The sequence below is a fragment of the Epinephelus moara genome, chromosome 12 (assembly GCF_006386435.1).
Source record: "Epinephelus moara isolate mb chromosome 12, YSFRI_EMoa_1.0, whole genome shotgun sequence".
In the NCBI taxonomy this organism is placed as follows: Eukaryota; Metazoa; Chordata; class Actinopteri; order Perciformes; family Serranidae; genus Epinephelus; species Epinephelus moara.
Window position 1 is genome coordinate 28,340,883 of NC_065517.1, and position 14,872 is coordinate 28,355,754.

At 38.4% G+C, this 14,872-nt stretch overlaps 2 protein-coding genes across 2 annotated transcripts in view; both read right to left on the reverse strand.

Moving 5' to 3' along the window:
- gata4 (GATA binding protein 4) overlaps positions 1 to 8,478 on the reverse strand; it is a 14,524-nt gene extending 6,046 nt beyond the window's left edge. The window contains exon 1 of the mRNA XM_050057822.1: positions 7,735 to 8,478. Coding sequence (XP_049913779.1) covers positions 7,735 to 8,254 — 520 coding nt within the window. The 5' untranslated portion in view covers positions 8,255 to 8,478. The remainder of the gene's footprint in view (positions 1 to 7,734) is intronic.
- LOC126398464 (trans-L-3-hydroxyproline dehydratase) overlaps positions 1 to 14,872 on the reverse strand; it is a 263,012-nt gene that overhangs the window by 56,242 nt on the left and 191,898 nt on the right. The window lies entirely within an intron of this gene.

Here is a 14,872-nt window from a genome sequence, read left to right on the forward strand (position 1 = left end):
TTTATAGCGATTATACACTTATATAAACATATTAATGGGTAGAATATTCAGATTCAGATTCAGATATGACAATAAACCATGCCAAATATTACACACTGGCCCTTTAAATTTCCTGTGAAAACAGAAGTGTATTTTGAAAGAAGACAATGCATGTAACAGGCAGAACACGGTGTCCCAGAACGTCAACAACCAACGCACATGGTACCTTTCACGTCGTATTTGGACTTGGAAAGTCCATGACCAAATGTCGATATGTGACAAGGTCGGAGTGAGAATGTGTTGGCTGACGTGACTTTGCACGTTTCAATATTAATGTACAGTTACTTTTGAGGAGCAGAGGCATCAGAATGTGATAAGGAGGTCATTACTCCAGGTGGCCTTACAATAGCAGACTCCTGATTGGCCACCATCATCTTCTTCACCTTCTTCTTCTTTACGTGGCTTAAGGGTTTTACTTATATCTCTGCCTGTTGGTTTGGCATGTCCTTCACATCGCTTCAGTTGTGTTTTGGTGTTTTCATTTGGATTTAGATTTTCTTTTTATAATTTTGTGTGTGGAACGGGAAAAACCCTGTTTTCAAAAATACCCATGTACGCGTGGACCAGGCCTTGGATTATAATGCATGAGATGTGTGAGAGTTTGTAAACAGACACTGAGTTTTGCTGTTATTTAACGTGGCATCCTATTACTCTAATTCATTCTCCAGAGTATTTTTGCTGTTCTTGGAGTCTTCATTCACCGTGTAGGCCTGCGAGAAAAACATTGTTTTCTACACAAATTCAACATAACATGGGGTGAGTAACTGACAAACACATGATGATTTTGGGGATTAAATATTCCTTTAACATCAGTTCAAAGATCACACAATAACATATGAGCTAGAATGAGCTCTTTAACACTCAAAACGCCACTGGATAAACAAAAAAGCACCCTGAAGGCACAGTTTTTTCTGAAAAGTTCATGTTTGGCGATAGGTTGTTAAAGCTGATGATGGCAGTTCTGAGTGGGTGCTGTTATTGTCAGCCATTGCAAAGAAAATTTAATCGACTTTACATAATTTCCACATGTTATTTAGCACATATCCAGCTCATATCACAGGCCCAGCTCATTTCTGTCATTCTTAGAGAAATGAACTTTGAGCTAAAATTCTTTCCACCCTCATTAATAAACTTTCCTGCACTGTCAAACCCTGACTATGAAATGTAGTGGCCTGTCTTCACCAGCAGGAGGTGCAGGCTTCAGTCTTTCAGGCCCTCACAACAACAGCAGCCAGGAATCCCTCCTTATCTCCCAGCTCCCCCTGAGATAAAGAGCCGGCTGGAAATAGAGACGGAATAGAGCTCCATCATATTCAAATAGAGACTTTCTGTGTCTATCACGTCTCTGTCTCCTTCTCTCTCTTAGTTAGCATGACGTCTCATAATCTCCACACTCAACAGAGAATAACAGCCATCCAGGAGGAGGAGGAGGCATCAATCAGTGGTGTGATAGTGACAGCAGGTTACAGTATTCATCAGCTATGTGAGGTTATGCTCGAGGAAATGTGCAAAACACCAACATATTAACTGTAGCAGCCACATTTAAATCAGATCATAGTGTTTTTTTTAACGCTACGCTCCACTGTGCATAATTATTTTCCTTCAGATAGTATAAATCTGGCCTCCATCTGCTGCTCCTCCTCGCTGCAGAGCCTGACTGATACATAGTCAGGCCTGCTCCAAGGCTGAGAGTGAAACAGAGACAGCAGGGTGAGCTAACCTTGAGTCAGGCAGCAGTTGTAGCCAACACAACGCAGCAACACGAGACAATACACAAAAGAAACGCTGCAGCGTCCGCGTCTATCTAAATGGAGGTTTATTTTTTCCGCTGAGTAAATGTCAGTGTGTGTCTTTATCTGGAGACACAAACGCATTCAGAGGACAAAGGTGAAAACAACTGTGACGTTATGTGATGACGAACCGGCTGCACAGGGTTTCAGTTTTTGTTTTTCATTTGTCACAGTGATGAAGGTTGACGAGGGAGTTTATTTACTTTATCTAAGCACAATCTGAAAAACATTTTAAAATGTAAGTAAGATACTCATTTAACTTGCTCCTGATAGCAATGTCAAGTGTGCAAAGTCATCTAGTGGGCCGGATTTGAGCCTTTGGCAGGCCGCTTCTGGCCCTCAGGACCTATGTTTGACACCTCTACATTATACTTTTACTCCGTGATGTTTACTCAATCTGATGGCTGTGGTCACTAATGACACTATATATACAGACCTGAAATGATCTGTTTCTGTTTAGCCACCAGTCGCTATGTGAGATAGTGAAACAACATCAATATAAGACAAAGGTGTCTAAGAATATTTTTCTTTTAAATGAAGCAGAGTATGTGTTAGGTGACAAGGCAATGAGAAATCTGTAGTGTCCACTCATTTTGCCATACTTTAGTTACTGGACAACTGAAAGTTAAGGATTTAATCTGAACCAGAACATTCACAAAAAGAAAATTTCATTTTACATCAGTGGTTGGTGTCACCCTTTAGATTTCTCTACAGAATAATTTAAAGGGTTGTATAAATATTTTTCAGTTCACAAAATGTTAACATTAATTACACTATATGAAGTTGTCAGATAGAATCAGTCTCCTTAGTTGAAGGAGAATTAATATGTTTGCTCTGTATTAGTTGTTAAGTAACTATAATCTATTTCTTTTTTTAATCATGTTTAAAGAAAGGGGCAGGAAAATATTTTTTTTCTTCTCTGCTCTTTTCAGTCATGAAATGTGTATTAGAGTTGATTTGACTGTTAAATGTGCATGAGCAGACCAAATAAAATGAAATGAAATTACATATACAGTATATACTACTACTATTATTATTAATGATAATAATAATGATAATAATAATATTAAGAGCAGGGCCTTTCTCAATTGTGAAAAAACTACATTTATTTGACAGCTACAAAAATAAATAAGATAAGTCTATTACCTCTCATGATAAAGTTGATGCATTTATTTCGTCCCGGAGTCCTGACTGTACAATTATGTTATTCAAATATGCGTGTTGCTGTACAACATGGTTGTCTACTGTGTGTCTTGTTTGTATATGATGGTTGTGCCTCAAACAAATTTCTCATTTGGAACAATACATTTTACCTTATCTTATCATATCTTATCTATAGAATATGATGCATTGTTGAGCATTAAACTGGCCAGTGGCGTAAGGAAGTTACGACGGGCCCTAGTGCACATTGTCGTACATGTATTGTCTTGACACAAATAAGACTTGACACTGGACAACATCAACATACATTATTATTAAATCCAAGACAAATTTTCCACTGGGACAAATAAAGTCTATCCTACCCTATTATCTGGAATCATCATTGCATATCTGACTAACATATAACAGAAAATAAGAAAGGACTCATTTAATTAAATAGTTTTTATACTATATTTATAGCTTTTTTGGCTTATTCAGATAAAGTATATAATTCAGTTTTAGATAGCTACTGACTATTTAAAAAACAAAGAAGAAAGAAGAATACCATGACGCAGACAGATAAAGCAAATGGCACCATTTTTAAATTGATAATATTCTTTTTTAAAAATCATTTATCTTTGAACACAGGTATATTTCCAAGATGGCAATCTGAATCATTTGCAAGGGCCTGTTCTCTCTACGGGCCCGTCCACCCCAGGGGCCCCAGTGCAATAGCACCGTCTATATTGACGTCCCTGAAACTAGCTTAGACTCTTGGAATATATAGTATAATTACAGTATTCTAATCAAGAGCGTGGGCTTAGTTTCAACACTGGGGAGGACACATATGAAATGTGGGGTGTTCGTGTCCTCCGTCAGGAAATTATGAGTGTCAAACACTGATATTCTGCATTCTGATGATTTATATGCACCAATCTTTAAATTTGTCAGAATAAAGGTACTCTGCTACTTTAATGTTTGTATCAGATGGGGACAAATGCTCATGCTTTGAATACTGAGGGGGACGAGTCCTCTGCGCCCCTCGAGAAATCTACACCTATGGTTCTATTGTCAATAAATAAAGTAGAACGACACTCACAGGGGCCTGTGTAGAGTATTTTTACTTTTGATATTTGAGGTAAATTTTTTTGAATAATACTATGATGATTTTTTTTAATTTAATTTGACTTTAAAGTACTTCTAAAAGTTTACTTTACTACATTATTTTATTTTTCCAACCAAATCTTAATCAAATATTTATGAGTGTTAGTTGCCAACACGACACATGGTAAAGACAGAGAATATTAAACTGTTAAATTTCTATTTTATATTTCAGGCAGAGATACATGCTCCTTAGGGAGACATGTTAAACTTTCATCAGTGCCGAGGTCCATTAGATACAGATATATTGTCTAATAAAATTAATTATGAATATACATTTTTTTTAAATATATAATAAAAGTACTGGAATGGTATAGTTTTCTACTTTAAATAATTTTCCAATTTAAGTAAGATCAGGTTTAAGAAATACTGATCAGGGCAGAATGTCATAAACATCTGAAACAGCTTTGACCAACATGTCTATAATCGATTCCTAATGTCAAAGCATTGGATATTTCTCTGGAAAATAAGTCATAAATAAAAGCTTTTTCTTTCAAATTATCCAAAATATTTTCACAGATGCTTTTTTAAAGTTTCAATGCTGATCATTAAAAGAGCTCATTGTGATTTATTTCCACTTTGATTCACTGAGATGAAAAGTCACTTCACAGCTGAGGGAGTTTCCCTTCTCTCCTGTTCACAGCAGAACAATAGAGAGTCTCACTGCACGGCTGAACGCCACCTCATCAAACTGTGAGATCTGATTTAATTTGATGTGAGTGTAAAACAATGAGCTGAAGCCATGGGACTGAAACACCTATAAAGAGCAGCAGTGAGTAAACAGACTGTGAGTGTGATTGTGATCAGATGAAGAGGTCAGTGTGGATCAGTGCTGTTATCTGTCACACTGTTGGACAGATCGTCTTTTTCTTTCATCATCAAACAGCTGAAAACAAAGATGGCCTTTAAATAATCACCTCACCAATGATTTAAAGACTCAGAGAAACTAATCAGCTGATAATCTACAGTTAATGTGATAAAAACCAATAATAATACCAAGTGATATATTTAATTATGATCATGAGATTACAGTGTAAATGACAGGATAATTAGATCAGATTATATTCATGACTTGATGAATGAAAAGGTTCAGGTTTAGATGCTCGTCATCACCCTGCAGAAAATGCAAATAATGGAAGAATCACAGGTCAAATAAAGACAGGTCTGATTAGTACACGCAAGTCGCTGTCATCGACAACTGACAGCCTGAGCAAAATCAATGGGTTGCGTATTATGGTCCAGAGTTCACTGCAGCTATGGGCCAAAATCACATCCATCCAGCACAGGGACATAAAGCTTTCTTCAATTATTATTATTACGATTATTATTTAAAAGGATTCACTGTATCCGCCATAAGTAGAAGACAGGACTCTTCAGTTGAGTCCTAATCAAATCAGATCTGACCTGATCCACAGGCCACATAAACTGTGCTATAAATTCAGCTTCAGTTAAACATTAATTTCTATCACTCCAATAATAGTCCTACATTTGATTCATAAAAACATTCACAAATGTTTGCTATGTGTTAATTATATGTTGGTAGTTAAAAACAATTAACCAGCCAGGTCAGTCAAAAGAAAAGTAACGATAGTCGATTAATTGCTTAAGTCATTTTTCAAGCAACAATGTCAAACATTTGCTGGTTCAAGCTTCTTAAAGGTGAGCATTTGCTGATTTTCTTTGTCATTTTTGAGAGTAAATGAAGACTTGGTTGGACAATAGAAGCAATTTGAAGTTGTCACTTTGGGCTCTGTGAAATTATAATGAGCATTTTTCTCTTTTAAAAAAAATAAATTTTATAAACTAAATGATGATTAATCATGAAAATAATCAGCATAATGAAAAGAAACCTTAGTTGCAGCCAAAGGAGTAAATATAGGCAGTATGGTTGCTTGGGGCCCATAAGGCGGGGGGCCTACAGAGAGAGTGGGCCCTCCAACAATGGAGAATGGGCCCTTATGACTGCCACCTTGAAAATGTGTTCAAAGAACTCTCATTAGATTAAAACCAGTGTCATTTATGTATGCCCTTGAATGAGGGTTTTTTGTAAAATAATCAGTAGCATCTCTAACAAAATTATATACCTATTCCATAACTATCAATCAACTATTAAAATCATTGAATCAAATTAATTATTGATTATTTTTCTTTGGTAATTTTGCTAAATATTGGTGATTACTGGGTAATATATATGATGATGTTATCCAGTGTCAAGTCTCTGATCATGTGAGGAGACCATACGTGCACGATAGCGTGCACTAAGGTCCAGTAACTACACTGGTTGCAGCCCTAATTAAATGAACCGCACGTTGATTTACTGCCATTAATACTTAATCTGAGCAGCTGGTTTATTTCTATTCACAACGGAACTTATCATAAAATGTGGTTTAAAAAGCTTCAAATAGATCCACTGTTCATTTTCATATGAAGACAAAATGAGCCATGAATTTCATCCAATGACTTTATGTTGTTTTTACGTGTAAAATGTCACCATGAGACGCATAATAATGTCACTAAAATGTGTGATAATTACAAATACAGTGCAGCAACACAGCGGCACACAAGACTCAGAACCGCTTCATCAAACTTAGACTAACTGTTAGGACCAAAGGTTGCCAAATATAATTAGGCTATTAATTAAAAAATGTTCTTTCCATGTCATATCAATTATCTTGGGTATACACTGTTGAATTATAAATCGTGTAAAGAAACAAACAGATTTTCCAAAGGTGACAGACAGCCTTTAGTCCTGCTGCAGAGACTCTGCGGTCACTTTATTACCACATCACGGTAATGATTGATCTCACGTGGCAGCCTGTAAAATGCTTTAATGTCTTTAGTTGCTTTGTTGTTTTAATCAAATGTAGGCCTTGATTAATAAAGAAAATAATAAAACATGCACGCGCCACGCTTCATTTAAATTGGAAGTATTAGGATTTTTCGTTCTGCAGAAATTTGATGAAATGCAGCTTATTGTCAGATCTTAAAAGATAACACAGGGCTAATTTAAAATCTTATCTCATAATTCAAGGACGTCTAACTGATTCTTCTTACGCTAAAATCTGTGTAGGCTGGTGGTTTGAAATATGCAATAATGTCGTTGCTATGTGTTATTAAAATACTGATTTATTTGTAATTTATAAATCAGATTTCAAATTAGTGCAACCAGTGTGAAGTGTATTCTGACAGCCTTATATTCTTGATGTGTTTGATTTATTTAATGTGTGATTATTTCTACATGCAGGAAAAAAAAACAGTCCATTTCTTTTTCTTTATTTTTTTCTTTCTGCAAGAGAAAAATAAAATAGATTTTTCGATCAAGCTTTCACCTTGTTTAATGTGTGTTTTTGTATCCATTAACAGTAGAGTTACTCTTTATTAATCGATGACAAATGTAAATAAATAAAGAGACTTGCTTCTTTGTTTTTATCAACACTTTTTCTCCTTGTGACAATTAAAGATTATAGTTTGACATTCTTTATATTTCTGTCTGGAGGACAGAATTTCAAAAATTAAAACCACCTGTTACTGGGATGAAAAAGCATGACTCTCTCATATTTAAATCTAAAATGAAAAGTAGATATCTGTGTGTAATTTTCCTCACCGTTTGGGTGCCGTGTTGTGCCATGAGGAGCGCTGGTTTGGAGACCATGGAGAACCGGGCTGTCAAAGGGAGACGCCGGCCACGTCCCACCCACGTTCGGGCTCATGTAGGCCGGGTAGGGGCTGTGATAAGACCCGCTGAGGCTCCGGGCGCCGTAGTGCTCCCTCCCGTTGGCAGAGATGTTTAGCGGGCTGCTGTAAGAAGCCGCCGTGTCCCGGGCCGTGGCCACCCCGGAGGACAGAGGCGGGCTGGTGGAGAAGGCGAAGCGCGGAGAGACCGGGGAGTGGTTGTACGAGGGCACTGAGTCGGCGCACGGCTGCGCCCAGGCAGAGTGGCTCGACACGGGGCTGCTCTGCTGCGACGCGCCGGGGGTCTGGAGGTAAGGCAGTGCCGGGATCATGGGGGTGACGACCCGGGTGGTGGGCACGTAAACCGGAGAGGTGCCCGCCGAGGCGTTGTGGAGAAATCCGGCCTCATAGGAGGGGGGTCCGTGGTTGGTTGTCATTATGCCCTGATACATATCCTCTCCTTGGAGCTGGACATCCGTGTTGATAGAAGAGATAAATGATAGTGTGGATGCACTTTACGCACTGAAGTATTAGTGCACAAATATTTAACACGATCCGAAAATGTGTCCCTTCCTTATTAAAATCAGATGAGCTGTGAAGAAGTGAAGCAAAGCGACCGCAACATGCAGAAAGTAGGAATAAACTGAGAGAGGAGACATGAGAGGAGGAGGAGTGAGAGGCTATAGCCTGTGATCAAGATCCAGCTGTTACCCTCTCTCTCTCTCTCTCTCTCTCTCTCTCTCTCTCTCTCTCTCTCTCTCTCTCTCTCACACACACACACACACACACACACACACACACACACACACACACACACACACACACACACGCACTGTCTCTGTATGCCCCCCAAAATGTGAAAGATATTTTAATGCAAGGGCATAGATTCAACGCTAGGAGGGGGGCATATCTGGGGTTTTGGGGGTCCTCCACAAGAACATTTTGAGCATTTAACACTTAATTTCCTGCATTTTGGTTATTTTTTATGCGCAAATTTATGTTGGAATGCCTTTGATTTTGTCAAAATAATCTGCTACTTCCACGATTTTCATAGAGGGAGATAAATGCAAATGTTTTAAATATTATGGGGAAGGTGTCCCCCGAGTCCCCCTGAAACCTACACCCATGTAAAAAAAAAAAAAATGAAACGTAACAATTTTATAAAAGAAAAAATAAATGGACCAATCAAATTATATTTTATTCTAGATGTTTGGAGTGTTTTGGCTTTATTAATCCAACTGACTATGCTAATAATACTTCTTAAAAGTTAGTTAGCCTTATTTTATTCTTACTTTATTTAATTTTAAATTTATTTTTATTTTTATTTTTAATTTATTTTATTCATCTTTATTGCATTTTATTTTTTTATTTTTGTATTATTTCATTTCATTTTATTTTATTGTATTTATCATTATTTTTTAGCTCATTATGTTCCTCCTGATAAGTTTTATAAAGGCAGGTTTTGGTTTTTTTTTTGTTAAAGTGTGTTTTTTACTGTTTGTGGAATATTTTTAACACAAGAAAGAAACTGTTTATTTTCATGTATGAATCAAATGAATGCATAACGAGCTTTAAAACAAATTCTATTGGTAGATATTAAATTCCTTCAGTTCTTACAAACCGGAAGCTGAAGTGTCCATTCACTCAGTATTAACTCTCTTTAACTCTTATCAAAATACTTTTTCGTTTGTCTCAAATGACGTAAGCTATCAGATGCAAGATTTTGTTTAATTTGTTCATTTAACTTCCTTTTTAACTCAATGATAACGGGCTGATTTTTAATTTCGAAAAATCACCACAATATTATTGTGTGTGTGTGTGTGTGTGTGTGTGTGTGTGTGTGTGGTGCTGCAGTGATCTCGTTTTCCGATCTGAAGTTATAATACAGTTTAAATAATAATCATATGCATATTTTTTTCTGCTAGTGTGCAGATATTAATATTTGTCCTGTGGTGTTGTAGTTGAATTAAAATAAACCTGGTGATATGTTTAAAAGCTCAGCATTAAGTTGAATATTCTAGTAAGCGTTTAAGTCGTTTAAAAATTGATAAACCTCGAGATGGGAGTTATTGACGACATATCAATTAACTGCTCGCATCTCATCAACTGAATTTCTCTATCAAGTCATTGATTTGCTTCATGACTTTTCGGCTTCCATACATGTGCTGAACTGGCACTTCACATGTCTAATAACAGCCACATTAAGGCCTGATGTGTTTTTTCTTTCATGACAGAAATGAATAATAGTGCCGGCTGCTTGACGCGCCTTCAGTCGGAAGTCTCCGGCGGTTGTTGTCCTCCTGGGGACAGATTTATACCTGTCATCAACACCAGTCAACGTAAACACACGAGGCTATTTCATTGTGCAGCCACTTCCCACAAGACAGACGTTCATTGAGTTATGTGGCTCTGCACAGGCTGCCAATACGGTCCAGTGTGTGTGTGTGTGTGTGTGTGTGTGTGTGTAAGAGATAAGGTCGTGGTGGTTGCAGTTTTGGAATACTGCAGAGCCTTCTAGTAAAAGGAACAGTATAATCTGATTAGAGAGGTATCAGAGGGTGACTATCAGACATACATACTGTACCAGGAACATTATTCAGCTGTGACGGAGAGAAAAAATGTCTTCGCAGAATTTATCCAGACTGCATTAAAGACTTTATTGTCTGCTTTATATTTCAAATAAACAATTAAACACAGTTGTAGTTTGACAGGCTGTTCTCTGCCACTAAACAGACTTTCCTCAGTGAGGATAGTTTGATTTAACAGCATGAATATCACATGTTACTGATCACATCAACTCCATAAATGTCCCAGTGTACCACAATGCACATCCCTGGAACTGGCACACCTGGAGTGCAGCTATCATTAATGTGATCTTGTGGTTTTATGCTATTAAAGGTTTAAAATGTCTACTGTGAAAGGGGCCTATTGAAAATCCAATAAAATATGCCTTGTCAAAACAAATGAAAAACTTGCAATCAAATCAAAGCAAATCAATAAAAATACTAAAAGTTGTTTGAAAAGAAAATGTAATCATCACAACAGTGCGTTCAACTCAGAGAGGTGTTCTCCAGAAGTCTCTTCCTCAGTCCACTGACTTGCAAAGGGACATGTGAACAGACTTTTGTGAAATATTTCACATGGTCCCTTATAAAGTAAAATAAAGTATTTTAAAATGATTTTAAAAAATGAATTTGAATGTAAATGGTCCCACTGTAATAGGTGCAGCAAAATATGTTAAAGGGACAGTTTGCGTCCAAATATAAAAACACATATCTTCCGTCTCACCTGTAGTGCTGTTTATCAATCTAGATTTTTTTTTTGGTGTGAGTTGCTGAGTGTTCGAGATATCGGCCGTAATGATGTCTGCTTTCTTTCCAATATCATAGAACTTGATGCTCGGCTTGGGGTGGTGGCTCAAAATGCCAAAAAACAAAACAAAAAATAAATTTTAAAAACTCAACAACAATGTCTCTTTCCAGAAATCATGACACAGTAACTCAAGATAACACACAGTCCCTATTGTGAGGAGTTTCATGTAGGAACTATTTTCTTGCTACTGAACTAGCTACTCATGGACAAAAGGGTCGTGCTCATAACAGCACAAGATGTAAACATTAATGGCATCTTCCTCGAGCTGTTATGTTAGCTAGCTTATTGGTGCTTGGTGAGTAGATGCACACTTCCTTCTGCGCAGTGATATGGTCGGCGGGCATAGTTCGCCACCAAAACAATATACATTTCTAAAAAACACTACAGGTAAGAGGAACAACATGCATTTGTAATTTTGGGGTGAACTGTCCCTTTAAACCAACACATTCTCACTCCGACCTCGTAACATATCGGCGATTGGTCATGGACTTTCCACATCGAGATACAACGTGAAAGGTACCCTGTGCGCGTTGGTTGTTGACGTTCTGGGACACAATGTCAAGTTCTGCCTGTTACATGCATTGTCTTCTTTCAAAATACACTTCTGTTTTCACAGGAAATTTACTTTTTGCATACAGTCTCTTTCAAAATAAATGCACTACATCAGTACAACACCGCAAATTGACATTTTTTTTCCCTCAACAGTAAACACACACGGTTAGGTTTAGGAAAAAAGAACAGGGTTTGGCTTTACAATCTTGCGGGAAGCAAACACCAGCCTTCCAGGTGAAAGTCCTTTGTTGGACCCATCCACCACCCCTCCCACCCACCGTACTCAGACTTCCACCACCTTAACTTTTGTTGTTGTCCTGCTGTGTTTCCCCCCAACACCACCAGGTGCCCTAAACAATAACGGCGACAGGCTGTGCATCATGCCAACATGAAAAGACGTCAGTGTCTGATGCCAGAGGTCAATGACCAAACACCATTGCTGATAGTTGTGGTTGGTGAGGTTCCTCCGACTTTACAAGTCAAAAACCCAACTTCTGGGGGCGTTCGGGTTAAAATTTCCAACAGGGAACTTGAAAAAAATCCAACTTCCCAGTGCAAATGAAACGTACTATAACTCTACACGCTCAAATAGTTTTTTACTTTCAGACTTATAGTTATCTGCGCTGATGCTGACTCAAGTGAAATCGCTTGCGGACATTTATCAGATTTCCCACAGCTCAAAAGAAAATCACAAACAGCTTTTTACAACTTGTCACATATACAATCGTTCTTTCCAAGACCTGTAAAACTTTGATGTGTTAAATTAAGTTCCCCTTTAAATGACCTAAACATCCCGTCCATCTGTACATGACCCTTATACAATACAAATGTGTACAGTGTTCACAGCCGCCCACCCTCTCTTGTAGAAGTCAAGGCAAATAGAGCAATATTGCCTCAATGGAAATGGGGAACTGTCATCAATGTGTAACTGCAGCTGATAACAGAACCACCAATTGGTGGCTAATAATATCAAGGTGTGGGCCCTGAGCCTGCAAGAGCTTAAAGTAGCACCACAGTCCGAAGTGATTCATGCGTTTATGGTTCCAGTTACTGTATAGAATTACAGTCTGTGTCTCTGTTAGTTTTGCATGTTGTACAAGAAGTTTGCCGAGTGACATAAGTCCCTGTTCAGCAGCAAGGCTTCCCCTATAGGCTCCTGCAGTGCAGTCTAATCAGACACAACATACTGTGAGGGGAAGAGTTTACAAAAATAAACTAAAAATCAAACAGGGTTCATCCTCTTTTCTGTTATTGTACAGTACACTGTGTGTTTTGATTTGTGTGTTTGCACATGCCAGGCTGTATCACTGACAGTGACAGAGGCCAGAGCCCATGAAAACTCTGTGTGTGTGTGTGTGTGTGTGTGTGTGTGTGTGTGTGTTTATAACCACGATTCTGTGCAACTGTGTGTATGAATGAGGAGGTGTTGGCTGAGGACTAGATAGAGATGCTGGTGGTATGTGGCGGACAGCAGGAGACTGTTGCTGAGAAAAGTGTGTGTGTTTGCATGCATTTGTGTGTGTGTGTGTGTGTGTGTGTGTGTGTGTGTGTGTATGCGCGTGTGTGTGTGTCCAAACCAGGCACCAGGAAAGCTGTCCCCGTCTTGGCAGGGGCAGAGATTCAATCATTTGGGGTCGGTGACTTACTTTGCCCCTTCGGCCCTTCTTCCTTGCACACACAAACACACTCACCCACACACACCAAATCTGGTAGACTCCTGGCTCCAGGAAAAACACTTCAAATGGAGAAGCAGGAAAACCCAGGAGGCAGAGTACCCTGTCGATACAGGCGAACAGAGGCCAAGGAAACACACACACACCTACACGTCTCTCAGTCGTCTTCTTCATTAGCATGCTGTTTTGCAAAGTAAGCAGAAAGCATTAAGTCTGGTCTGCATCTGTTCCTGCTGACGTCACCACGTCTGTCTTGTTCTATCTGATCAGATTGATCATTATGGATCCACTCATGTGACACTGATAACGATTAAACCATGCTAATCAGTGTTAGCTCACTGTCTGCCAATGGACTCATAAAGACCTCTGATAATTTCTGACGACTCTCAAAGTCCTTTCTGTCTTGTTTATTCATTCATTCAGTTTTTTGATGACCCTCAATTGACTTTTCTGAATGACTGACTTTATCGAGCCAGACTTTCAAATTTGACAGTGAAAAAAATTGACTTCCCCCTGAGCTATCAATAGGGTAGGTCTTCTTCTTCTGAGAAAAACAGCAACAACAAAGGACTATTCCGTCAACTATTGCCTTTTTAAAATAAAGTTTATTTGGCTTGTTGTCAGTTTTGAATGGGACTGTCCCCCGTGTCTGGTTTCGGTGTCTCTTTGCTTCTCGAAATGGTTTTGTTTCTATTGCTATTTTTATTCGTTGCTGTACTTTTTTTGTATTTACAGTACTATTCGTTTGACTGCTGTCTGTTAACCAAATTGCCCCATGGGGACATTAAAGCTCTGCTGTCAGCTGTAGCAACACATTTATTCTCTGTGTGTCTGTGTTCATTTTCCTATCTACTGACTTCAGTCTGTATCATATATATATCCTACAAAAGCAATACATTTTTGTATCATATCATGTCTTCACTAGCAGTAGATGCACACTTCCTTCTGAGCTGTGATGTGGTTGGCGGGTGTGGTGCGGTAGAAAGACAATAGTTCCTACATGAAACTGCTCACAACAAAGTCTGTGGATTATCTTGAATATCTGGGTCATGATTTCTAAAAAAGAGACACGGCTGATTTAGTGTCATTATACTCGAGAGAAGGCAGACATCTCTATGGCCAATATCTCCAACATTCGTCAACTCTCAACAAAATAATCTAGACTGATAAATAACACTACAGGTGAGAAGAAAATATGTATTTTTGATTTTGGAGTCAACTGTTCCTTTAAGTTTGAGTAACTAATTTAGTTAAATTAAGGTTTTTATTAGGAGATCTCTCAGGTAGTATCTATAAAGCAGAGGTGGGACCAAGTCACAAGTAGTCTCAAGTCTTTGCACTCCAACACATTCACTCTGATCTTGTCACATTTCGATGTTTGGTCATGGATTTTCCACGTCCAGATACGACGTGAAAGGTACCCTGGGTGCGTTGGTTGTCGACATTCTGGGACGCGCCGTGTCAGGTTCTGCC